The 26,497-nt window shown below is 61.3% G+C and overlaps 1 protein-coding gene across 1 annotated transcript in view; it reads right to left on the bottom strand.

The window, feature by feature from the left end:
- The window catches only part of BCR (BCR activator of RhoGEF and GTPase), a 72,901-nt gene extending 47,329 nt beyond the window's left edge, over positions 1-25,572 (bottom strand). The window contains exon 1 of the mRNA XM_059676270.1: positions 23,869-25,572. Within this exon, the coding sequence (XP_059532253.1) occupies positions 23,869-25,135 (1,267 nt within the window). The 5' untranslated portion in view covers positions 25,136-25,572. The remainder of the gene's footprint in view (positions 1-23,868) is intronic.
- Positions 25,573-26,497: the final 925 nt, after the last annotated feature.

The following is a 26,497-nucleotide window of genomic DNA, read 5'->3' as shown; positions in this document are numbered from 1 at the left end:
GCTGGACGAGGAGGCGAGCGAGGACAAGACAGCTCAGTATCGGGGGCCGAGCGGCCTTCGGACAGACGGGGGTGCGCCGGGAGCAGGCAGCCAGGCGGGGCCTTGGGGGAGCCAGGTGGGGCTGAGGAAGAGGATGAGAGACCCTAAGACTCACGCTTCTCCCTCTGAGAGGGGCATCCCTGTGGGCGGGGGCGGGGGCGTAACTCCAGGGCCACGTGCTGCCCGAGCTGGCAGAGGGCGCAGGGTCCGAGCATCCAGGGAAGGACGGCTGTGCATTCCTGCCGGATTCCACGCCTGCTCTGCGCAGCCGTGGGCAGGGGGCGGGGGAGCACAGCCTCCCCGCAAGGCAGCCCGAGTCCCTGGGGCCTCTCAGCACCTCAGGCCCACCCAGCACATGCTGTTGCTTCCCGTGCAAAAATCCAGCAGGGAAATCATCGCAACCCCCTCCCCCTGGCTGGTGTGGCTCAGTGGATAGAGCATCGGCCTGCAGACTGAAGTCCCGGGTTTGATCCCGGTCAAGGACACATGCCCGGGTTGCAGGCTTGATCCCCAGTGAAGGGCGTGCAGGAGGCAGCCGATCAATGGTTCTCTCTCATCATTGATGTCTCTCTCTCTTTCCCTTCCTTTCTGAAATCAATAAAAATATATTTTTAAAAAAACCCGAAATGCCTCCTTCCCCATTCCTAAGCACCTAGGGACCCTACTGCTAGTCCCACCACAGCCCTACACGTGCCTGGCCCACTCCCATCCGACTCGTGGAAAAGCAGACGCCGAGAGCAGTAACTCCGCACCTGACGCCATCTGCTCCACCGGACGGTTCCGGACCCTGTGCTCCCCACTCCCCTGGGGAGCCCCACCAGGGGGCAGCAGGAACCCCAGACCACGGCGGGGCACATTCCACGAAGGATCGCTATGTGTCCCTAACAACTGCAGGGAGTGGTGGCACTCTCAGGATGACAGCTGGATGCAGGGCTGGGACGGGGCTGCTGGGGAGGCAGGCCTGGCATGCAGGAGGGAGGGGGGGAGGGCGCCCTCTGGGGTCCTCCGGCCAGGAATCCCTGATGCTGCCAAAGGTCTCCATGCATTTGTGGCCTGAAGCCTTTTTCCCTTGGAAACATGGGCAGGAACTTTAATTTGCAGACAGCTGTACCTTCTTTTTTTAAAAAACCTATTTTTTAAAATATATTTTTATTGATTTGAGAGAGAAAGGGAGAGGAGAGAAAGAGAAACAATGATGAGAGGGAATCATAGATGGGCTGCCTTCTGCATGCCCCCTACTGGGGAGCAAGCCCGCAACCCAGGCATGTGCCCCGACCGGGAATCGAACGCAGGACACTTTCATCTGCAGGCCGGCGCTCTATCCACTAAGCCAAACCGGCTGGCGCGGCTATACCTTCTTGCAAGGAACTCTGAGTCAGACAGACCATGGCACCAATGCAAGGGCCTGGCGCAGAGAAGACATCGCAAAGACTAGGATATGCTGCGGGGCGGAGAGAGGCGCTTCTGCAGCGCCACAACTGGAAGGCGCTCTGGCCCTTTGGGGTCAAAGCCAGGAGAGCCCTGGAGCGCGGGCCAGGCTGGGCCAGGCTCAGGGATTGGGGGCGGGGGGTGGGGGCTGCAGGGAAGTGCCTGGGGAGGCGGAAGTGCCCCTGCACAGGGCGGACCCTCAGAGTGATGTCTAAGGGGCGGCCCGTCCCCGGGAGCAGGGCCACACAGGAGGAAGGCTCATGAGACAGTCGAGCCTTCCAGAGCTCTCAGGTGCAAGAACCGCCCAGAAACCGAATCTCCAGGAACTCAGGACCCGGAAAGTTCTAAGGGGATTCAATATTGACTTGATACAACCAGCAAATGGTCTGTATGGGGAGGTGGTGGGGGGAGAACTGCTAAGCCAGAAAGGTCAAAAGGTGTTCTCCAGGGCCCTCGCCCGTGTGGCTCAGTGGATAGAGCACGGGCCGGCGGACTGAAGGGTCCCGGGTTCGTTTCCGGTCAAGGGCACGGATGTTGGCTGCAAGTTCCCTGGCCCTGGTCGGGGTGTCTGCAGGAGGCAACCAGTCGGTGTCTCTCTCTCTCACATTGATGTTTCTCTGTCTTTCTCTCTCTCTTCCACTCTCTCTAAACATCAATGGAAAAACATCCTCGGTGAGGATTAACAAAAATAAAAGAGGGAGGGAGGGAGGGGGGGGAGAGAGAGAGAGAGAGAGAGAGAGAGAGAGAGAGAGAGAGAGAGAGAGAGAGAAAAGAAAAGAAAAAAAGGTGTTTCACCAGGGATCATCGAGACCAAGCAGCTGAACACCAAGCATCGAACATACCCTGGAAAATAGTTTATCCTTCCCAACGCGCTCTCCAGATGGGAATTTCTCACATTCCTTGACAGCTTGTCCCGTGTTTAGCCATGCTTGCAGTCAAGATGCTCCCCCATCTGTCCCACCGGGCAGCCTGGACGCCGGCTAATTCCACCCTCCGTTCGAGGGCTGGGCCCCAGGGCAGCCTGGTCCTGCCGCCTCCCACTCTGATTCCGAGCTGGGTGATATGCGGGAGACGTACCCTCGGAACCTCCACTGGCAACTGGGGATGACGGGACTCAGCTGTTTTGAGACTGACTATGACGGACCTACTGCTTGCTCCTGACGCACAGTAGGTCCAGAAAGTGGTAGCCACCAATAGCCAGGGGCACCTGTTAGCCTGCGGCTCCAGGCTGTAACAATCCGCATCTTCGAATATTTTCTGAAAGGCTCTATTTCCTTTTCTTTTTGTTTTGTTTGTTAATCCTCACCTGAGGATATTATTCCATTTATTTTTAGAGAGAGTAGAAGAGAGAGTGAGAGACAGAGAGAAACATCGATGTGAGAGAAACAAATCGACTGGTTGCCTCCTGCACACGCCCTGACCAAGACCCGGGCTAGGAAGGAGCCTGCGACCGAGGTATGTGCCCTTGACCAGAATCGGACCTGGCAGGCCGGCGCTCTATCCACTGAGCAACACTGGCCAGGGCTATCCGACTTTATTATTTATTTATTTAATAAATATATTTTATTGACTTTTTACAGAGAGGAAGGAAGAGAGATAGATTGTTAAAAACATCAATGAGAGAGAAACATCGACCAGCTGCCTCCTGCACACCCCCCACTGGGGATGTACCCGCAACCAAGGTACATGCCCTTGACCGGAATCGAACCCGGGACCCTTCAGTCCACAGGCCGACGCTCTAGCCACTGAGCCAAACCGGTCAGGGCTATCCGACATTTTTTTCAAAGACAATCTATGGGGACGGAGAGCAGATCACCAGCTGCAGGCGGCGAGGAGGGTTGTGTAATTATAAAGGGTTTTTTTTTCGGAGTGATGGAGTATTAATTGCATCCTGACTACGATGGTGGCTACAAAAGAAACACGTTAAAACTCACAGAACTGCCCTCCCAGCCCGAGAAGTCAGTTTTACGGCATGATGATGTTAAAAATAAATAAATACCGTTTAAAAAATGAAAAACAAAATGAAATAAAAGAGTGACTCTGGGCCTTGGGGGAAGACTATGTCTGAAGAGAAAGCGCCCGTCAGCCGGGGCGGACGCGCTGAGCGGCCCTCGGTGCCTCCTGAGCAGGATTCTGCGGGAAAACAGCACAGGGCTCCTGGAGGAAGTGAATCACCATGGAGCCCAGGGAGGAGGCCTGTGTGGCTGCTACGCCAGTGCCCGCCCCGCGCCGCCCAGCCCCGCGGAGGGTCCTCCCCCTTCAGCAGGGCCTCCAGGTCCTGAGGACGGAGCAGGATGTGGGCCAGGGAGCGTGCCAGGCTGGTTGGGGAGTTTGTTTGTGTCGGTTTCTACCCGCCTATTTCCAGAGGATTGGAGGCAGGCGGCCTCCAGAAAAAGAACAGGGTAAAAGCAAGCACCGAGAATGTTCTGGGTGTGTGACCGCATTAACATGCCAACGGACCACGGGCTGTGGCCCCCACACGCCCTGGTGGCAAAGGCCGGAAAAGGGGGCAAGCCCGGGATGAGCGCTGCCATCGCGTGGGGGAGGTGGGACGCAGGACCACGGGGCACTGAGGACTCCGGAGGTCCATGATCCGCCCCAGCCCCCCCACCTTGCTGGCGCATGCTGCGATGCATGATGGCGAGAATGGCCTGCTAACCAAAGGTCAAAGGTGAGCAGCACAGTCTGGGTCATCTCAGCCTCCTCCAGACCCACAGCAGTTTCCCCCAAATCCAGGTCCTGGACAGCTCCCAGCACAGGCTGGGCAGGAGGACATCAGGCCGAGCCCTCAGACCCCCCGGGCGGGCCGGGGAGCCTGGGGTCTGGGCCCTGCAGTCCGGCCTCTGGCCAGAGGCCGAGCACACACCCTCCACCTGGCCTGCTCAGCCCACTGCCGGAGGGATGTGAGGGGCAGGGAGGGGTCCATCGATCGAGCCGGCCGGGGTGCATGGAGAGGAAATCCCAAAATAATCACAATTGCGCTCCTGGGCCCGGGTGATGTCTTGGGTCCAGGCTGCTCAGCGTCGGGGGTTCTATTGTAACGCAAGAGGGGAACCAGCACAGGAAAAGCCCGACACCGAACTGGTTCGTTCACAAGGACACACAGCCCTGGCCGGCTTGGCTCAGTGGATAGAGCCTTGGCCTGCGGACTGAAGGGTCCCAGGTTCGATTCCAGTCCAGGGCACACGCCCAGGTTGCAGGCTCAGTCCCCAGGAGGGGGCGTGCAGGAGGCAGCCGGCCCATGATTCTCTCTCATCACTAATGTTTCTCTCTCTCCCTCTCCCTTCCTCTATGAAATGGACACATACATGGGGGGGGGGGGATGATGGGGTGACCTCAGTACTGCTCAGGGCAGGCTCAGCCGCCTCCCACTGGGGCACGCCCTCCCTGCAGCTGCCCAGTGAGCTGCCCCTGATGCCAGGCCTGCTCGCCAGGTCTCCGAGGCTGTCCCCATGGCTTGTGGCTGAGAGGACCAGAGACGTCAGCGAGAACGCGGGACTCCAGCCCCCTCCGGCCCCAGGCCTCCCAAGGGCTGCTGTGCCAGGTGTGGGAGGGCGTCTCCAGGTGGGTGGAGGCATTGCAGGGGGCAGCGGGTGGGGGGTGGGCTCTCCTTCACGCCTCTGCCCGCCCCTGGGAGAAGGGGGCTCCCTCACTCACAAGGTCACTCACAAGAGGGGACTCTGACCCACCCAGGGCGCACGCGGAAGCTGTGCTTAATTTTTTGTTTTGATTTTTTAAGAAACATTTTCTTTTTTAAAAAATATATTTTTACTGATTTCAGAGAGGAAGGGAGAGGGAGAGAGAGAAACATCGATGATGAGAGAGATTCATTGATCGGCTGCCTCCTCCACGCCCCCTACTGGGGATCGAGCCTGCAACCAGGGCATGTGCCCTTGACGGGAATCAAACCCGGGACCCTTCAGTCCGCAGGCCAACGCTCTATCCACTGAGCCACACTGGCCAGGGCCGGAAGCTGAGCTTTAGAAGAAACGGTGTCCACGCTGTGTCCCACCAGCGGCCACTTACACCCGGACCACAGTGACAGGGGCAGGTGTGCACAGTCTACACGCACGGTCAAGCATAGAAATGCCCGTCTGAAAACCCAGCTCTGAGAGCCCAGGGACCAGAGGGGCGGCGGGGCAGCCACAGAAGGTGCCCGGGACCGGACCCACGCCCGGCTTCCTGTTGTGGACTCGGGGCCTGCGTGTGCCGCTCCGGCGCCCGCTTCCTTTAACCGCGTGGAAGGGAGAGATAACCGGGCCCCGGCCGGCGGCCAAGATAAGGGACCTCCTGTCGCTCCCCTTGACGGGCACCCCAGGCACCGGCCTGCAGCCCCGGGAAAGGCAGGAAGGGGCGGCTCCCTGGAGGCAGGGCTGAGGCAGGCTTTGCTGGGGGGAAGGAGGGAAGGGGGGAGGGAAGGGCTGGCCCCGCCTGGAGGAGGCCGCAGCCCTGGCCGCTCTGTGCGGGAGGGAGGCTGGGGGAGAACCATGGGCCGCTGGGGTCTGGCCACAGAACCTGCGATCTCACGGCCGGTGCCACACCCCCACTGTGCGCTGGGAGGGTGGAGCCATGGCGGGCTCCTCACCAGCTGGGATCTGGGGGCTCGCGGTCCCCCATCCACCTGGCCGCTCCTTGGGCCCGCCTCCCAGCACCATCGGGACCCTGCCAGTGCTCTGGCTTCATCTCAGGGCATGCACGGGGGCCGCCTGATGGTGTATGCTCATTGCTTCTTCACTTTCTCTCCTCGCCCTGGATTATTTTTAAAAGGCTAGGTTTCCTGTTTTCACCGTCTGGCGGGCCGGCCCCGTCCATCCGTCCGTCATCACGGCCATTAGGGCAGCGGCCGGGCTGGCGCGGGCTGGCACGCTGCAGGCCTCCGGGCTCCGTGGTAACGAGGGATTAGCCGCCCCGCGCCCCACACCAGCTGGCCGCTCAGTAAACACCACTTCCTCCCACGCTGGGCCGGGCTCTGACCTCTCCCACGGGCAAGGGGCCTCTTAATGAAGCGAGGAAGGAGGCAATTCATCCCGGCTGCTGACAGCCCCCCTACCCTCCGCGCGGGATCATTCCAGGACAGAGAAACAGCCCTCCCAGCAGGTGCCCGGCCTGGCCTCCAAGCCGCTCCCCTCCCCTCCCCTCCCCGCTCTGGCTCTGCCCCAGCCGCGGGGCCTGGACACTAGCCAGCTGCCTGGGCCGAGAGGATCAAGGGCCACCACACCTGCCCGTTACTGTGGCCCGAGTGGGCAGCGTGCTCGCAGGTGGGTTCCAGCCATCACTGCCCAGGCTGACGGGCAGCGGGCTGGCTGCCGAGGCCTCACCTCTGCCCCATGAGAGCACAGCCTTCCTCACCGTCACCCCCCAAACCAGGGGGTCTCAGGCCCCATGGAGGGGTACAGTAGGGGAGGGGGAGTGCCACCAGCTTCCTCTGCCTTACACGCTGGGGATCTCACAAATCTCACCCGATGGCCCTGGCCGGTGTGGCTCAATGGATAGAGCGTCGGCCTGCGGACTGAAGGGACCCGAGTTCGATTCCCGGTCAGGGCACATGCCCAGGTTGCGGCTCCATCCCCAGTAGGGGGTGTGCAGAAGGCAGACGATCCATGATTCTTTCTCATCATGGATGTTTCTATCTCTCTCTCCCCCTCTCCCTTCCTCTCTGAAATCAATAAAAATATCTTGCCCAAAGAAGAGCTCTGCAGTTGTTAAGGAAAAAGCTGACACCCAGTGGGTCCGGGGAGGAAACTCAGATTCTGGGTACCCCGTGCACCAGGCACTGTCCCAGGCCCCCTCTCAGAATCCTCACGTGGCCTCGGGGAGGGCGAGAGGCAGGGGAGGGGACAGGAGCTCTGAGGCTGACCAGCAGCAAGAGCTGACCTAGAAGGGGAAGTGTTGGGGGGATGTGGGGAGCTGGAGGGACTGAGAGAAAAAGAAAAAAACTCACGGACACAGACAAGTGTGGGAATTGCCAGAGGGAGGAGGGGGTGAGGGGAGACGGAGGAGGCAGAGGGGGGATAAACGGTGATGGGAGACTTGAGTTGGGGTGAACACACAATAGAGGGTTACAGGTGATGTGTTGTGGGACTGGGCGCCTGAACTCTCTCATTTTGTTAACTAATGTCATTGCAATCAATTCAGTAAAAGGGGAAACATTTTTATCACTGACGTTTCTGTAGATGAGAGAGAACCATGGATCGGCTGCCTCCTGCGCGCCCCACACTGGGGATGGAGCCCACAACCCGGGCCTGGGCCCTGACCGGGAATCGAACGGTGACGTCCTGGTTCATAGGGCAGTGCTCTAACCACTGATCCACACCGGCCGGGCAGGACCCAGTGTCTCTCCACAAGGCGGACTCAGGACCCTGGGCTCGTCCTTCCGCAGCACCTGGGCATCGAGGCCCCTCCTGTCCCAGCCGACGGCCCTGCTCACGGCCGGGAGGGGGTGCCTACAGCTCACGCCCACGCCCACCGCCCTGCCCAGGGCCCCAGCCTTCGAGGGAACGCCCTTCCTCGTCCTCACCACCATCCCGTGCGTCGGCCGAGCACCGTTTCCGAGTATTTATTTATTTAACGTTTTATTTTGAAACACTTTCAAACGCACAGAAAACGTGGAGGAAGAGTACAAAGAGCCATCTGTTTAGGGGAACAGGATTGACCTAAAAAAGGAACCGGGAGGAAGAGGCAGACCGACCGCGTGCCCGGCGACATCCCCAGACAGGACGGCCCTGTCCCTGGCCACGAGGGTCCACACAGGCCCCTCGTCCTGCACGTGGTCAGCCCTCGCCCGCGGGGCCCACGCCTGCCTCAGGGAGGGGGCTGACCAACACCCCCAACGGCCTGGGTCCATCCACGCTCAGCCAAGACACCCCCTCTGTACGGGTGACGAGGCAGCGAGAGGCCCAAAGGCGCCCAGAGCAAGTCCCACTCTGCTACGTAAGTTTCACTGTCACCCGACCGGCGTGGCTCCGTGGCTGAGCGTCGACCTAGGAACCAGGAGGTCACGTTCGATTCCTGGTCAGGGCACAGGCCTGGGTTGCGGGCTCCATCCCCAGTGTGGGGCGTGCAGGAGGCGGCTGATCCATGATTCTCTCTCATCATTGATGTTTTTCTCTCTCTCTCCCTCTCCCTTCCTCTCTCAAATTAATAAAAATATATTTTAAAAAACAATAATTTTCATGGCTGCCACTTGATAATTACATAATGTAACCCCATGGCCCCTTTCCTACTGTGGGATGTTTGGTTTGCTTCGTTTTCCACGGTTGCGAACAGAATGAATAGCTTCATATAATAACACCAAACGGGAAAAAGGGAGGGGAAAAAAAAGTCCTATTTCCGTAGGAAAACACCCCAGGGTGGGGTTACTGGGTCTGAGCTTATAAACACACGAATGACTCTTAAAACCGTGTAGACACCGAGGATTTAAAGAGAAAAGCGCCCTCGAACCACGATGGGAAAGGGGTGACGAGTGACCTGGGCTTTGCGGAGTCACAGGCGCCCCCCCCCCCATCACCGCTGGTGCCGCCAACACGGATCGGGGCCCGGCTCCAACGGCAGAACCCCGAGCACCTGCCCGGGCGCACCCACCGCTTCCTCCGACCCCTCGGGGGAAAGCGGGAGGTTGGGCACCAGGCCTTGCTCGGCTGGATTTCGTAATCACCAGCCCAGCCAGATTTCCTGAATGTGGCAAAACGAAAGGGAGTCGGGTTGTTCTAGAAAATGACCCAGGTTTCCAGGAAAGGTGCAATGCCTTAGAGTCTCTGTGAGTCACCACTGACCCCCCACCCCCACTCACCCATCCCATCTCCCTCTTCCCCGTCCCCAGCCCCGGAAGGCAGGCTCCCACTGGTCCCTGACCTGCTAAGTGGGGTGCAGAGCCGCGGTCCCATCCCAGGGCCGGCCGGACACTCGGCGGTGTGGTCTGCAGGAGGGCTCAACCCCCACCCCCATCCCCCCAGGAAAGCAAAGTGTCCAAACCAAGCAGGTACTTGTCCTACCTTGACTCCGGTTTCGTCACTGACCTGCCTGGAAGGGAGAAGGGGGGCGGGGGGCAGCTGGAATCCCACGGAAGCACTCCCCCGTCTCCCCGGAACCTCATTGGAGGCTCACCAAGTCCCGGGAGCGGCTGACTCAAGTTCCCCTGGCAGAGAAGGTGGCTGGAGGCGGAGGTGGGACTCGCAGCCAGAGACGGATGGCCCTTTCCAAGATCTGCAGCCTCGGTACCAGCAGCCCGCTCCAGCCCGGAGGGCGGCGCTCTGGTTACTGCAAGAGAAGGGCTGCCCTCCGCCCTCTGCCTTCTGCCCTGTCCCGTCCACAGGGCTGAGTGGCACCCTGAGTGCTCGGGCACGAGGGGCCCACTTGTAAGAGGTCAAGAGGAAAAGCATGACACCCCACTCACAGCAGCAGCAATCACAGGAGCCAAAGGTGGAAACAGCCCCTGTCCATGGACGGATGAATGGGTAAAAAAAAAAGGTGCTATAGCCTGGCCGGTGTGGCTCAATGGTTGAGCATCGACCTACAAAGCAGGAGGTGACGGTTCGACTCCCAGCCAGGGCACACGCCTGGGATGCAGGCTCGATCCCCAGTGTGGGGTGTGCAGAAGACAGCCGACCAATGGTTTTCTCTCATCATTGTTTCTCTCCCTCTCCCTCTCTCCCTCTCTGAAATCAATAAAAACATATATTTTTAAAAAGTGGTATATTAAAAAAGGTGGTATAATCATACAGTGGAATATTATTCAGCTTTAGAAAGGAAGGCAATTCTGACACATGTTCGAACATGGATGAACCTTAAAGATTTTATACCAGCCCTAGCTGGTTTGGCTCAGTGGATAGAGCATTGGCCTGCGGACTGAAGGGTCCCAGGTTCGATTCCAGTCGAGGGCACATGCCTGGGTTTCGGGCTCGATCCCCAATTGGGGGGCGTGCAGGAGGCAGCCGATCAACGACTCTCTCTCATCATTGGTGTTTCTCTCTCTCCCTCTCCTTTTCTCTCTGAAATCAATAAAAATATATTAAAAAAAAAAAAAGATTTTATACTAAATGAAAGAAGCCAGGCACAAGAGGACAAGTACTGTAGGATTTTACTACATGAGGCCCCTCGCGCAGAGACGGAAAGGAGAAAGCTGGCTGCGGGGCTGGGGGGAGGGGAGGACGGGAAGCTGCTGTTAACTGGGGACGGAGGTTCCCTTTGGGAAGATGAAAGGTCCCGGCGATGGATGGTGGTGATGCTTGCTCAACACTGACTACACTCCATGCCAATGAGCTGTACCCACTTACGAATTCTTTCACAATTCACAAAGCAAAGGGGCAAAAGCAAAGGTCTGTGACAGGCCCAAAGCCTCGCTTCACCCCCCTCCCACTGCAGGTCTGGACGGCAAACACTCACAAACACAGGCTGTGGCCTAGAGTCCCCCCACTTCCCCCACATCCACCCCAACAAAGAGCCGGTGGCTTCCGGCCAGGCCAAGCCCTCCTGAGAGAAGAGCAGGCACCGATCCATCCCCAGGCAGGACCTCCCAAAGGATTCCCCGGCCACCAACCCCCCCCATACACCCCCCCAAGAGAACACCCCCCCAATGAGACAGAAGGAAACGCACGTGGGTCCCTCAGAGCCGCGTGGAGGCTGTGAGCAGCCCGGGTGGGGTGGGGAGGCGCAGCTACGGGGGTTCCCTTCTCACTGTGTCATGTACTAAAGTGTCATCCAAAATGTCACTGAAACAGAAGGGCTCTGTTCCGAAAACAAAACAAAACAAAACCGGTTGGAAAAAAAAAAAATCCCTGCTTGGAAATTGACGCGCTGGGCTTTCCAACCCTGATGGAAAAGGCAGCTTTCAACTGTCCTCTCCGCCGCTTAAAAAAACCACACACACACACACCAAAGAAACTCCACCCTCCGCACCCAAACCGCCAGCCAGCGGGGCGGCAGCCACCCTCTGCTGCTGTCTGTCCTGACAGCACCACGGAGGGTAACGCGTGTCACTGGGGGCGAGGCCCGCCGGGGCCGGTAAGGCTTTCTCCGCACCGGCCTCTCACTGAGCGAAGCGGCATTTTTCTTTTTCTTTTTTAATGTACTTTCATCGATCTCAGAGAGGAAGAGAGAGGGGGAGATAGAAACATCCGTGATGAGAGAGAATCATGGATCGGCTGCCTCCTGCACGCCCCATGCTGGGGATGGAGCCCGCAACCCGGGCCTGTACCCCGACTGGGAATCGAACCCTGACCTCCTGGTTCATGCAATGCTCACCCACTGAGCCACGCCGGCTGGGCACTGTTGGCACCTTGATCATGGCCTTCTAGCCTTCAAAACAGTGGGAAATAAAATTATCTATGTATACAAAAAGCCAGCAACCGGAACGCCCTGAGGACAGGCACGACCGATCGCTGATGCCCACTGTGGCCAGCAAACCGGCTCGATGGGGGGGGGGGGGGGGCTGGCCAGCCAACCTCCCGCCGTCTCCTCCTCCTGACAGGCCCGGCCCTGATCCGTCCAGAATTGGGGCTGGGCTGGCCGGCCCCCGCCAGTGCACGAGTTTGTGCACTGGGCCTCTAGTGCTATTTAGAAGCCAGCTGGTCTGTGGCATTCTGGCTTAGCAGCCCAAATGGACTGAGGCGAATGGCGGGATGGACACACAGCTGGAAGAGGGCTGGGTGGGTGGGTGGGCGATGGGTGGAGAGCTCAGGCAGGGCTGCCACCTTCTCGGGCACATCTGCCCCTGAGAACAGGGGAGGAGGGCTCACTCTGTTCTCTCACGGTGGAGGGTGGTGGTGTTTTTTCAGAGCTGTGGTCAATTAATGACCATTCTTTAAAACTTTTCATACCCAGCCGGGTGGGTTGAGCTTTGACCCAGGAACCAGGAGGTCGCACGTTTGATTCCCGGTCAGGGCACAGGCCTGGGTTGCGGGTTCCAACCCCAGTAGGGGGCGTGCAGGAAGCAGCCGATCCATGATTCTCTCTCATCACTGATGCTTCTATCTCCCTCTCCCTTCCTCTCTGAAATCAATAAAAATATATTTAAAAAACAAATAAAAATAAAACCTTTCGTGATGGAAAATTTCAAACACATACACAAATAGAGAACAGAGAGTCATGAGTACCCAGGCCCTGTCACCCAACTCCAGTGACGGTTCCCCTGCGACCAGCCTCGTTTCAGGGGATCGACAGTCACCCCTGGGAGCAGCGGGGACACCTCCCACCCGGAGCGAGTTCCTGGAGGGAAGCGCCCTCGGGGAGAGAGAAGACCGACCCTTCCTGCCGCACAGGTTCCAGGAGCCGTCACGTGACGCCCGAACATGGATGTGAGCCGCCCACACACGGCTCGGCCACCTCACTTCATCATCACCAGGAATCCGGGGCGGCTCCCTGCCGAACAGGGGCCGTGGGGCCCGCAGGCCAAATCCAGCCCGTCGCTACCTGCTTCCGTGGGACCGTGGACCTGAGGATGGTTTGAATCGATCACATGTGAGACGGTCCTAGAAACACCTGTCCAACAGCCTGGATTTCGCCTCTCGGCCATAAAACCCTAAATGAGTTACTATCTGGCCCTTTAAGGAAAGGTCCGCCAAGCCCAATGCTGCAGAACAAGGAGCAGAGGCTCGAGTGACCGCCTCTGGTTGGACGCCAGAGCCTGCCACGGACGGACGCTCCCCCCCCCAGCTCCTGCTCTGAGCATCGCGAGGCCGGCACCTCCGCGCTCCCCGCCTCCCCGCGTGGTGCAGTGGGGCGCAGATCCTGGACGGCGCGTGGGATCCCGTTACAAAGCGTAAAGCCAACGTTCCAGGAAAGGGGGTTGGGGGGTCTCTCTCCTGCAAGACCACAAGAGCAGGAGCACAGGACCACTGGGGGGGGGGGGGGGCGGGAGTCAACGCGCACAGCGAGCCGAGCCCCCAGATGGAAAGACAGTTCTGAAGGAGCCTGGCCGGTGGGGCTCAGTGGTCGAGCGTCAACCTATGAGCCAGGAGGTCATGGTTCAATTCCCGGTCAGGGCACAGGCCCGGGTTGCCGGCTCGATCCCCAACGTGGGGGGTGCAGGAGGCAGCCAGTCCATGATTCTCTCTCATCACTGATGTTTCTCTCTCTCTCTCTCCCTCTCCCTTCATCTCTGAAATCAATAAAAGACTATTTAAAGAAAAGAAAGTTCTGGAGGAAACGCAGACTGCACTGGGGCACCCTCACCCGCAGGACTGCAGCTGGTCAGCACGGACTCCTTCCTGTCCTCGCGCCATCCAGACAGACCAACCCACCCCCGGGGCCGGCCAGCTGGGCACCAGGGCAGTCCCCGCTCGGGCTGGCACTGGGCATGCCCGGAGAGCTCCCACTGCAGGACGCGAGCCTCGGCCTCTGACCCCGGGGGGTCCTCTGTGATGAAGGGACACGATGGCCCCCAGGTACCAACGTCCCTCCGACACGGCGGCGCCGGGATGCACGCAGCCAGCACCGTGCACGCGAGCCGCGCTCCTGTCGGCGCTGCAGCCTCAGCCCGGCGCTCCTGACCACGCAGGGCTGTCCGCTGGCTGGGCACCAGCTGGCACTCCCAGGCCTCCCCCTGCCAACCACCTGCCTGGACACCGTCACCTCCGCCCTGGCAGACGCCTCCCTGCTGCCCGGGCTCTGCATGTCAGCACTCGGTCCGGGGCACACCTGCGCAGCTCCCGAGCGCCCGTGCCGGCCCCAGGGCTGGTCCGAGGCCCTGAGGGGTTAGCTGACCCCCGTCTCTGGCTGGCGGGGCAGGCGAGGAAGATGACAGACCAACCAGCGCCACCCGTGCACGCAGAGCCAAATCCACCCCCCGGACCCCATCAGGGTCTTCCGCCGAGATTGCGCCGGGACGCTTGCCAATGAGGTTTTCCAGGAAATTTCCTGGGAACGCAGGAGGACATAATTTAATTCGGAATCACAAAACTAAAGGGGCTGAAAGGTGCTGCTCCTGTGTGTGTGGCTTCCTCCGTTACAGGTGGGAATCCCTGGCCCACGGCGTCTACGCGATTTGCCTTAGCACCCGAGCGGGAGCCGGCCGCAGAGCTAGGACGGGCAACTCCGGGCAAGGAAAGGAAAAGGGGGCGCCCACAAACCGGGGACGGCTAAGCCCCGAGACGGCGGGCTCTCAGCTGCAGTAAACCCTAAAACCATCCGATGGCTGCCCGCGGCAGTGGGAGACACCCGGTCAGTGTCAGAGACACGGCCACCCCTCTCCTCTCCTCCCCTAGCCCCTGACACCACCCGCGCTCCCTCCAAGGGCAGCCTTGCTGCGCCCGCCCTCCCCTCCGGCCCGCACAGCCGCACACCCGGCCCGCTGCACGTGCTCAGGCCCAGGGAGGTGCGGAGCTGATGAACCCAGCAGCACCCGGGGCCCGGCCGGGCTTTTACCAGCTTCTCTCCCTTCTGTAAGTTCCCTTTTCCACCTCAGCGTTCAGGGCCCTCGGAGCTTCCCTCCGAGCCAGGCAGGGACTCCAGGGGCCGGAATTAACTGGACGCTGCCGTCCAGCAACCGAACGCACGAAGCCAAGAAGCTTTTCAGCTGCAGTTACGAGCGGTCCAGAGCAGCAGGACGCTAGCAAGCTTCGTGATCTAAACAAGGGGACGGGGGCTCTCTCCCGACCCAGCGCCGCAGCACTGACCACGGGCGGTCAGGTGACCGGCAGCCTCAGGGATCTTCCCAAATCAGAGGCCGGACCTGTGTGGCCCCACTCGGGGCCTCCCCTGTTTCTGGAAGCATCAAGGAATCAGAAGTTACGGCGGGGCCCGGCCAGGGTGGGTCAGCGGTTCAGCGTGGAGCTAGGAACCGGGAGGTCACGGTTCGATTCCCGGTCAGGGCACAGGCCCGGGTGGCGGGCTCGATCCCCAGTAGGGGGTGTGCAGGAGGCAGCCGGTCAGTGATGCTCTCACATCATGGATGTTTTTATATCTCTCTCCCCCTCTCCATTCTTCTCTGAAATCAATTTTTAAAAAAACCATTAAAAAAAAAACCCGTGTTCACGGAATGTAATGCATCTATTGAATTGTGCACTTACAACGTGGTCAATATAAGCGACGGGCTGTTACTGAGCTTAGGAAGTTAGGACACCTGACACATGCCACGCCCCGGGCGAATCGCGAGAGCATTACGCTGCGTGAACGAAGGCAGTAACGCGGCACGAGTCCACTGATACGTGAGGTGCCTGGAAGAGACGAAGTCATAGAGACAGAAAGGAGAATGGTGGTTGCCAAGGGCTGGGGGGAGGGCGGGACGGAGATTTACTGCTTCATGAACACGGCTTCAGGTCTGCCAGACGAAGAGAGTTCTGGAGATGGACTGGGGGGGAAGCGGGGGAGACCAGATTCTGCTAACAGCCTGAACGGGCCGTGAAGGGGGACACGGAGCCCCGGCTGGGAACACAGGCCTGGCTGACACTTTGCAGCCTCGGCAGACGCTAAGCGGACGGCCCAGCTGTGCCAGGCCCAGGCTGCTGACCCACGGAGCCTGGGAGATTTAAACACATAAATAGTGAAAGCCTCCCCGTCAGATTCCTCAGGAATGACGGCAGGTGTGTCTGTGTCTGAGTATAGGGGTGATTTTTCTTTTCTTTAAACAACAGCCGAGGTTACAGTCTACACAGACAGCCAGGGAGGGGGCCCCCCGCCTTCATTCTCTGCCAGCCAAGCACCCCCATTCCCACAACCACTCTGCTGACCATCTTCGGGCTCAGCGGCACGGAGCCGAGAAAAGGTATGCCCCCCCCCCCCCGCCCCAGGCACTTCCAGGGACACCAGACAAGACTTGGGCTCCTAATGTCACGCGCTGTCCTGCTGACCCAGAGGCAGCCGTCAGATGAGAACCCCCAGGCCTCTCCCAAGCGAATCACAGACCAGCCCAGCGTTAAAAGCACCCTCAGCCCAGGCCAGTGTGGTTCAGTGGATGGCGCGTCGGCCTGCGTCCGAAGGGTCCCGGGTTCGATTCCGGTCCAGGGCACGTACCTCGGTTGCAGGCTTCTCCACAGCCCGGGCCCTGGTCGGGGCGCATGCAGGAGGCAGCCAATCGATGTGTTTTTCTCACATCGATGTTTCCCTTTGTCTCTCCCTCTCTCTTCCACTCTCTCTAAAAATCAATGGGAAAATATCCTCGGGTGAGGATTAAAAAAATAATAAAAATAATTTTAAAAAAACCACACACACCTCAAAGCTTCAAAACAAAATAGCTCTAAAAGGAAACAGCCAAGGACAGTCCCTGGGCCTCACCCACTGCCCCAGGCCAGTCCGTGCGCCCCGGAGCCTGAGCACGGGAGGGCGTGGGTGTGCGAGCTGGCACCGCGAGGCCTGCAGGCCCCAGGATGTCCCCACCAGCAGGTCCCGCCTCGGCCTTTGATGTCCAAGGTGTCATTACCAGGCAGGCCCGGTCACGTCCCGTCTGGAGATTCCCAAACACCAGTGACCTCCTTCTCCAGGAATGACTGATTCATTCCCACACTCCAGGGAGCTCCGTGCTTCGAGGGCCAGGGAGACGGGAGAGGAAAAGAAACACCCACTTTCCATCCTCCTCCTGCGCGTGTCCCCCGCGCTCCTGGGGCGACTCGGCGGGGCCCTCTGGTTCTGTCCATCTGTCAGTTGCACCCCAACAGCTGACTGACAGCTTGCACCTGCGAATTAGAGGGCAGGCCCCTTGCTGGGGACCTGGCTGCCCAGCCCAGCAGTGGCCACTCCCCCAGGAAAGTCGGGCGCTTCCTGAGCAGTTAGAACAAGTGCCTCTCCCACACGCCAGTGGGGCGGCTCTCGGCTCATTCACCTCCCCGACTTCCTTGCCGGTTTCTGGAACCCGACACCGCAGGCTTCCCAGGGCTGAAGAGGCGAGCACAGGGCTCCCAGGGCTGGGACCAGTCTCCCACTTCCCCACACCCCCTTTCTGGAGCCCCACACACCTCTTTCGTTTGTTTGCTGTTGTTGCTTTAATCCTCATCCAAGGATATATTTTCCCATTGATTTTTTAGAGAGTGGAAGAGAGAGGGAAAGACAGAGAGGAACATGGATGTGAGAGAAGCACATCGATGGGTTGCCTCCTGTACGAGCCCCGATCAGGGCCCGGGCCGGGGAGGAGCCTACAACCGAGGTGTGTGCCCTTGACCGGAATCGAACCGGGACCCTTCGGTCTGCAGGCGGACGCTCTATCCACTGTGCCACACCGGCCAGGCCCCACACACCTCTTCCTAGAGCCTCCTCCAGCGCCTCCTGGGGCCTCGCTCGCCCTTCCACAGGGAAGCGTCTGCCGTAGGGACTCACGCCGTCTGGCCGCGGGAGCCACGCCACAGGAGAGGAAACCAGACGTATGTTCACAATCACAACCCAGAGCCTTTAGGGCTAAACTAACAGCGGCCCACCAGCTGCTTCGGGGTGAGGACGGGCCCGTCCGACTGCCCTACGGCAAGATGCCAGTCACGGGGCCTCCTTCCCTGGCACCCACCAGCCCACCCAAGTGCACGGCAGTCTCAGATCTCACACCGCTACCCCCACTCCATGGGGCCCCGGAGCCGGGCTCCGTACCTGATGCCCCATCGGCACGGGGCTCACCACTGCGTTCCTCTCTGCCCTTCTGGTCCCCGTTTCCAGCTGTGGGGACCCCACTCCTACGGCCACCCTGCCAACCCCTCACCCACCCCCTCCCTTTGTGCCAGCCACACGGCGGACCTCCCTGTCCCCTCTCAGACCTTCTCTGGGGCCCCCACCCCAGGCCTCCTGCACCTGCTTTCTGGCCTAACCACCGCCACCTTCGCCCCCCCCCTCCTAATCGTTTGCCCACTCACTCACCTCCCTACCCCCCAGGTCCCAGGGTGAGCCATGCCAACGCCCTTGAAGCACAGCCACATGCCCACAGGCCCTTGTGACCAGACCCCTGCAAATCCTCGTCCCCCCCGGCCGCTGTTCAGTAGTGACCTGGCTACTCCCCTGCTGGGGCTGCCCACCTCCCTCTGTGACCCACACACACCGGCGTCACCCCCCTGGAGTCCCACGTGGGCCATTCACCCCCAGGGACCCTGTCCCCTGGGTCACCTCCTAGGGCGTGGCCCCGGATGCCCTTGGCTGATGGACCTTCACACCAGATGAAGTAACCGGCTTTCACTGGGGGCCACGCCATGCAGAAAAATGCATGCTGTACCTTTAAGATGTAAGAATCCCACTGGGCGCAGGAGGACACACTATGAGAGGGACCGAGGGGCACGAAGGCCACAGCAGACTCCTCCCCCCGCTGGAGCCCCGACCGGACACGCCCTGAGCCGAGTGGGTGAATCTACTGAATTATGCATCTGCCCTTTAAACTCTCTTGCTAAGTCGTGTTCAACCAACTGACTTGAGATGCCCAAGGGGGCTGCTCTGAGAGCACCCACGCTGTGTACCCCCACTCCCACAGGCCTCCCACAATTCCATCCCTGCACAAGGCCGCACGCTGGCTACTGAGCAAGCCCAGATCTTTCACTTCAGCGTCCCTTCCTGGGCCGGGTGGCTATATGCCGCTTCCAAGTGGTGACTTCTAGAACCTTCGCCTTGTGACGTGCTGGGTTATATGCACGTATGTTACATGTATGCAATATGCAGAAAACCTCCTCCCGTCCTACTAGCTCACCAGCTGGCCCCAGTGGCACTGGGCACACGGGAGCCTCAGGCACGAAAGGGAAGGGGGTCTTCAAACGCTCTCTCCAGCCACCAGAGAGGCACTGAGCCAGGGGTCCCCTCGGGCTCTCGGTCCCTGGCCCCGCAGGGCAGGCCCGTCCTCTCCTTCCAGTGCCCCCTCGGCCGGCTCCTGGCACATGGAGCCGGCTCCGTCCCAGCAGCCCCTGGTCAGCGGCCTGGCTCCCCGGGGCCAGGAGCCGGACGCTCTGTGCAAGAGGCTGGCCTCCTCTGGCACACCTTCCCTGCCAGGCACCGTCCCTCTGTCCCTCTGCGTCTCCCACAACCTGCGCACAGGTGGTGGGGGGGGGGGGCAGCAGGCACTGACCCCACACACACACTGTTACATGGAAAAGGTGGGTGGAGGGCAGTGCCCTTCCAGCAAGCCTGCCCTCCGGAGCTCCTCCCCCCTCTCCCCCCACCCCCACTCGCTGCAGAAGTCTCAGCAAAGGGCCCCGGGGTGGCGGGGGGGGGGGGGGGGGCGTGGGATTAGGAAACCCCTTTCTCTGGCAGATTTGCAAAATGAGAGACACAACATCCCTGCATGGCTGGCACTCTGTGCCTGCCCGAAGGCAAAGCCAGCAGATTCCTATCAGAGCACTTAGGGCTACGGCTGTCTCCCCACCAGACGGAAAATGACCTGCTAGGAGGCCCGTCTCATGCTACTCAGCACCATGACTATCCGACCAGCAGGTCCCCGTGCGCGTGCAAAACAACTGACGGAGGTCCCCTCCACTTCTGGGGGGGGGGGTCGCTCTGTGTCCACTCTCATGAGACGGGCCTCCCCCACCCCCGGTCTGCAGAGAGAGGCTGGCCCCAGCGCCTCCGCTGGCCGCCTGACCTGGGGCAGGTTATTTTAGGGCTATGTGTTTGCCCCACACCCCCTCGGACCCTACCAGCCGATGGCATATAATTATGATAATGATCGTGCTCCGGCCACTTCATGACACAGGTGGGGGGGGGGGGTATGTCGCAATCTCCGGGCCCCAGACCCCGGCAGGTGCACCTATGAACCCGCCTGTCCGTTTCCTTGGGCCCCAGCCACCACCCCTGTCCACGGTCATGGTGCAAGGCCACAGAGGTGAGCGCTCGGATCCAAGGCACCAATTACAGGCCTCAGTCTGAGGATTCGAGGTGCTCTCTCAGGCTCAGCAGGGAAGCCCCAGCCTCAGCAAAGAAGGAAAAATGAATCTCCAGCTCATCCCTGCTGGAGCACCTGCATCCTTGGCCCCCCAAAATCCACTGCCGCTTCTTAGATGGGGTAGGAGGGGCTGAGCCAGACAGGGGAGAAGCCTCGGAGGTGGGGTCTCATTCCATCTCTGACTCACAAACACAGCACCGGAGACACAGACAGACCCACGCCGGCTCGGTCACCACGGTCACATCCAACACGGCTAAGGGCCTCGAGTGCGGCGCGTCCTGGGCGCCCCTGAGGCAGCACAGACTCTGCCCGTATCCTTAGGCCCTCACACCCCGAAGAAAGAAGTCGGACACACACAGGATTCGCGGGAAACGGCCGCAGAGGCAGTGAGAGGAAGACACGCGGGAAGGGAGACGCCAGAACACGACAAAGGTCTTGTGTCTCCCACACCTGCGCACAGGTGAGCCGGGCGGCAGGCACCCACCTGTTCCGGGACTCAGAGGGACCCTGAACATGAAGGGGGTGGGAGTGGGGGTGGAAGGGAGAGAGAGACACGTCAATGAGGAGAGAATCATGGATCGGCTGCCTCCTGCACGCCCCGCACTGGGGATCGAGATCGCCCGAAACCCGGGCAGGTGACCTCCTGGTGCATAGGTCGACGCTCAGCCACTGAGCCAGGCCGGCGGCCCAGCTCCTTAATGAGAGGTTCTGGAATGCTTCCTTCCGTTCCCAAAACAAGAAAGTCATCCTTGCTGAGCCAGGACACCTTGTAAAATGTGACCTAGACTCGTTCCCACCCTGTTGATGACCTCAGTGCTCTGGGGCCTCCGCCCGGGCTGCCTGCTGTGCCTCTGTTGGGGGGGAGGGGGGGAGTCTGCACTCAACTGAGAGCGACCACAGGCTCCGGTCTAAGGAGACACCGATGGAGCCGGCGCGAGGCCTGGGTGGCCTCTTCCTGCCCCGCGGTTCCTCACTCTCGCTGGCCACTGGTCCCTTCAATCACCAGCCCAGAGAAAAACAGAGCAGCCATCGTTCCGGTGACCACACAGCACCAGCACCCACAGGGCAAAGTGAGCCGCTGGACACGCGTGAAAGCACAGGGCAGCACCCTGCATCCGTGCACGAGCGCCCACGAAGACACAGGAGGTGGGCGGGGGGGGGGGGGGGTGCCCATCTCACAACGACACCTGGAACAGGGCTGTGTTCGCGTTAAGAATTCCTTAGGCTGCCCTGGCCGGGCGGCCCCGTGGGTCACAGCGTCGTCCCCACGCACCAAGGTTGGGGGTTCGATCTCAGATCGGGGCACATTTGAGAACCAACCAATGAATGCAGAAATAAGTGGAACAGCAAATCGATGTTTCTCTCTCTCTCTCTCTCTCTCTCTCTCTCTCTCTCTCAAATCAATAAATTTTTTAAAATAAAAAAAAGAGAGAATTCCCCAGACTTTTAGGACGAAAAAAGGAGAGATCCCTGGGTCCATGGGCCTCTCTCAGGACAGGGCTTGCCACTCCCCCGAGGGGAAGTGCAAGGACAGGGATGGAGTGAGGGGGAGACAGGTGCAGTTGGTAAGACGCTTCCCAGTTCCCAGGGCGCCGGAAGCTGTGACAAGGAGGAAGGAACCCTCCAGTGGGTGCTGGGTGTCCGGCTCTGACTAAGGCTCCCCAGGAGATCCCCAATGATCCAGGGGATCCCAGCCTTTCAAAATGCATATGTGGGTGCAACTTGGGGACCTGGTGCCAGACCCAGGGGCACGAGTTACTGGGTACTTCCACTTCCACGCGGCGCCAAGAGTCAAACACAGAAGCAGAAAGCTGAGGCCGCCAGGGGCTGGGGGGGGGGGGGGCACAGGGAGCCGCTGTGGGTGGGTGTGGACCTTCAGTTTTGCAAGAGCAAGAGCATCCTGGAGGTGGGCCGTGGTGACCGCAGCGCAACAGCATGAAGGCACTTAACTGCACTGCACTGGCCCTGAGTCCCGCACCCCCGGCCCTGGGGCCAGTTCCAGCTGGCTCGCTCAGTCCACAGCTGGCCAGGCAGGGCTGGGTCCCCGTGGCCGCAGGGCAATCCTCCAGACCCCAGACGAGCTGATGTGCCTACAATGCAGGTTTCTAGATGCCACAGCCTTCCACCCCCCACGAAGGGCTCCGGGGACGCAGCGGGCGCTGGTGGGAGCCAGGCCGCAGCTACACCAGCTGCCAATGGCAAACCATCAGCTGGATGCACCTGAAACAAACAGGGCGGAGTGCGGATCCCCAAAAGGCGGCTCCCGGAGCCAAAAATAGCCTCACTTATTTCAAGAGGATTCTGACCAATGAAGCACATACGACTCCATCAGCAAAAAAAAAAAAGAGGAAAATCAATGAAGTGGAAAACCAGTTCAGTCCAACAGGGACCAGACTCCAGGAGACTCCGACCGGCTCACACCCACCCACCCTTCTCCTTTCCCCAATTACAAACTGGCTCAAACCCAGCCCCGTCACCCCAATGGTGTTTGTACACAGTCCAGAAGTGACAGACACAATCGCGTCGATTTAATCCTGGGGTCAGGGCCAGACCGTGCACTGGGAGCCTAAATTAAGCACCAGTGAGCACTGGTCTTCGGGGCGCCCAGGAGGCAGGGGCCCAATGAGGGATCAGCAACTGGAGCCAGGGGTGAGCTGCACGGAGGAGCCGGGGAGTGAGTGAGTAACGATGGGTGAAGTCTCCCACCAGAGCCAGGCAGATCGGAACGGGTGTGGCTCTCCACCCCCCACGCCCACCCCCTTGATGTTCGGGGGCCCACTGAGTCAGAACTACCTGTCACCTCACTTCCTCCTAATTTGCATCTTCACCTGCTGTGACTTGACTTGGGCTGCTGGCTAGCCAGCGAACCCGACACTTCCGTGGCCTGGGAGCGGCTAGCACTTCTTGGGTTCCCCCATCGTGTCATATAACTCTCCCAAGATGGGAACTGGGGGGATGCCCAACACACAGATCAATCCCGGATTAAAGCATCTGACCTAGACGGCGCAGAAGAAACCCTCTTGAGAGGACCCCCAGCGCCTAGGGCAGCGGTTCTCAACCTGTGGGTCGCGACCCCTTCGGGGGTCGAACGACCCTTTCACAGGGGTCGCCTAAGACCATCGGAAAACACATTTACAATCACATATTGTTTTTGTGGTGAATCACGATGCTTTCATGATGTTCAATTTGTAACCATGAAATTGGGGTTCATCACAGCATGAGGAACTGTGTTAAAGGGTCGTGGCATGAGGAAGGTTGAGAACCACTGGCCTAGGGGAAGGAGATGACCACCGCCCAGAGCATCCTGGGACCAACCCACCAACAGCACACACTGCAGAACCCAGGGAACTAGCCCTCTACCATCCCACCCCCACCCCCCCAATCCTCCCACCCAACCCCATTCTAAACACTGGGAACCTGCCCTGACGAGGAAGGCGGGGGTGGTCTGTCCAGGCGCAGGACCGGCAGGAACCCTTCCTGTCCACAGCAGTACGGCACCTTCATGCCAACAGCACCGCCCTACGCCTCGCCCAGGACATCACCCCCCTTTTTCCAGCCCCTCCTGTCCTGCAGGCGCCATCGTTCCTAGCCAGGGGGCAGGGGTGCGCGCCCACCTCGGCGGCGGAGGTACCCACCTGCATCTCCGGGGAAGGTGCTGTCCCCATCACTGGGCCAGATCTGCCCCGTCTTGCGGACTCCCACGATGGTGGCCTCCGACACCACGACCGGGCCCTGCCCGTGCCGCTTGGGGCACTGCGGCGTCGGGGGGCTGCTGCTGTCGAAGGACTGCTGCGAGTTCTGCGAGGGCGAGCGGCTCTTGTCGCGGAACAGGCGGTAGGTGGTGGGGCTCGGGGACACGCGGCTGGACTGGCCGGAGGAGAAGTCCTCCTCGCTCGAGGTGAGGTTCTCGTTGGAGCTGCAGTCCGGGGTGTAGCCGCCCCCGCTGTCCTCGAAGCTCCGAGGGGAGTAGGAGCGGCGGGGCCAGGTCAGGCGCTTCTCCTGCTCCGAGGTGCTCTGGCTGCGCAGGAGGGGGGCCTTGCCCTCGCCCTCCCCCATCATGCCCCCCACGTAGATGCTCTGGTAGGGCTGGTGCTCCAGGGGCGGCCAGGGGGCCCTGCCGCCGCCGTTGGTGTGGATCAGGTTGTCCTTGAGGAAGCGGGGGTTCAGCTCGGCGTCCTCGTAGTCGCCGTCCAGGCCGCAGGTGCCCTCGGAGGGGCGCCCCCGGTGCGCGCCCGCGCCCGCGCCCAGCTGGGACTTCTTGCGCTCCATCTGCATGGCCTGGCTGCCCAGCGAGCTGATGCGCTCCGACACCTCTTTGTCGTTGACCTTCACCAGGCCGCGCTCGTGGTGGAACTCGACGTTCACGTAGAAGGGCTTGTCGGCGTCGGCCGCCCCGGGCTGGCCCGGGCCCTTGCGGATCCTCTCGAAGTTGGACCGCAGCGCCGCCACGCTGGTGGGGGGCCCCCGGTCGTCCCGGTCGGCGGCAGGAGCGGCGGCCCCGAGCCGGCGGGCGGCCGCGGGCCGGGCCTGGCTCGGGGACCCCTCTCCGTCGGGCCGGGCCTCGGGCTCGTCCGCGGGCTGCGGGTCGGCGCCGTCGGCGGGCGCGGGCGGCGCGCGCGGGGCGGGCGCGCGGGGCTCGGCGGCGCCGTCGGGGGGCTGCGCCGCGCGCCGGAAGCCCCAGCGCTGCCGGTCGTAGCTCTTCTTCTCCTTGGCCAGCAGCGTCTGCAGGTAGATCATGCGGAAGCGCTCCTGGTTCACCGCCTGCTCCAGGCGCCGGATGGAGGCCTTGCAGCGCTCCAGCTCCTGCTCGATGTCGTCCACCGAGCGCAGCTCCATGCGCGGCGGCTCCGAGTCCGGGAACTGCGCCTTCCACGCCTCGGCGAAGCCCACCGGGTCCACCATGGCGCGGCCGCTCTCACCTGCGCCGCCCGGCTGCGCGCGGGGCCCGGCTCAGCGGCGGCGCGGCGGCCTCGCCAGGCCCGGCCCGGGGCGCCCGGCGACCCCCATGGCCCCGCGCAGCGGCGGCGGCGGCGGCGCGCGAACAATGCCCGCCCCCTCCCGGCGGCAGGTGAGGCGGGCGCTCGGCTCCCCGGGAGGCGCGGGGCGGGGCGGGGCGCCCGGGGGTGGGGGGACGGGCGCGCGCGGGCGGGGGGGGGGGTGCGGGCTGCGCGCTCGGCTATTGTGTGCGGGGCGGCTCCGCGCGGGGCGGGACCGAGCTGCGTCCGCGGGGCCGGGAGCCGCTAGTCCGTGGCGGCCGCCCCGCGCTCCTCTCCGCCCGCCGCCGGCCGCCGGCACCCGCTGCCACCGCCTCCCGGCGCTGCGCTCCCCGGCCGCTCCGGCCGCACTCCGCCCGGCCCGCACTCGGCGCCGCAGGAAGGGGAGGGCCGGGGGGCGGTGGCAGCGGCGGCTGACGGAGCCGGGCGGGCCTCTTAAAGGGGCCGCGCCGAGGCGCCCGGGGCGGGGCGGGAGAGGGTGGGGGCCGGGAGGCCTCTCCCACCGCGAGCCGCTGCCCTCCTGGTCCCCGCGCTGGGCTGGAAGCCGGCCCCACGGCGAACCCCGCGTCCAGCCCAGAGGCCCTCCTGCACCCCTGGGCGGGCGCACCTGGACCCTCACTTCCCAGGCCCCGGGCCACTCATCCGCCTTAGGGTAGAGCTGGGGAGGGTGGGGTGGACGCGGGCCACTCAGCCAGGCCGGAGGGGCCAGGCTGGGCCGCCAATGCCAGCAGCCCCTGTGTGCCAGGCCGGGGTGGGTGATGAAGCAACAGCTGCCGAACAGGATCCTCGCAGAGATAACCAACAGGAATTTCTCCCCCAGGCCGCTCAACACCCACATCTCCCTTCCCTTGGTCCTGTTCCAGATGCGTGTCTCCCCCCCACTCCCCGCCCCCCTCTCTCCTGAGCTCCAGAGGCCAGCGTAGTGTCCCCCGAGTTGCCTGACTCAACTCGGCTGCCGCTAAGCCAGCGCTTCTCAACCTTTGGGTCGCGACCCCTTTGGGGGTCGAACGACCCTTTCACAGGGGTCGCCTGAGACCATCCTGCATATCAGATATTTACATGACGATTCATAACAGTAGCAACATGGCAGTTAGGAAGTAGCCACGAAAATAATGTTATGGTTGGGTCACAACATGAGGAACTGTATTGAAAGGGCCAGAAGGTTGAGAACCGCCGCTAAGCCTTAGACTCTAAGGGGTGCGGCCTCCACTGTGACCGGTGGGGCTGCGGACAGGACAGCCCAGGCCAGCAGTGAACCCGCACCTTTTCT

Source organism: Myotis daubentonii, chromosome 19 (assembly GCF_963259705.1).
Source record: "Myotis daubentonii chromosome 19, mMyoDau2.1, whole genome shotgun sequence".
NCBI lineage: Eukaryota > Metazoa > Chordata > Mammalia > Chiroptera > Vespertilionidae > Myotis > Myotis daubentonii.
Note: the sequence above shows the minus strand (reverse complement) of the source record. Positions and strands in the feature narration are given on the sequence as shown.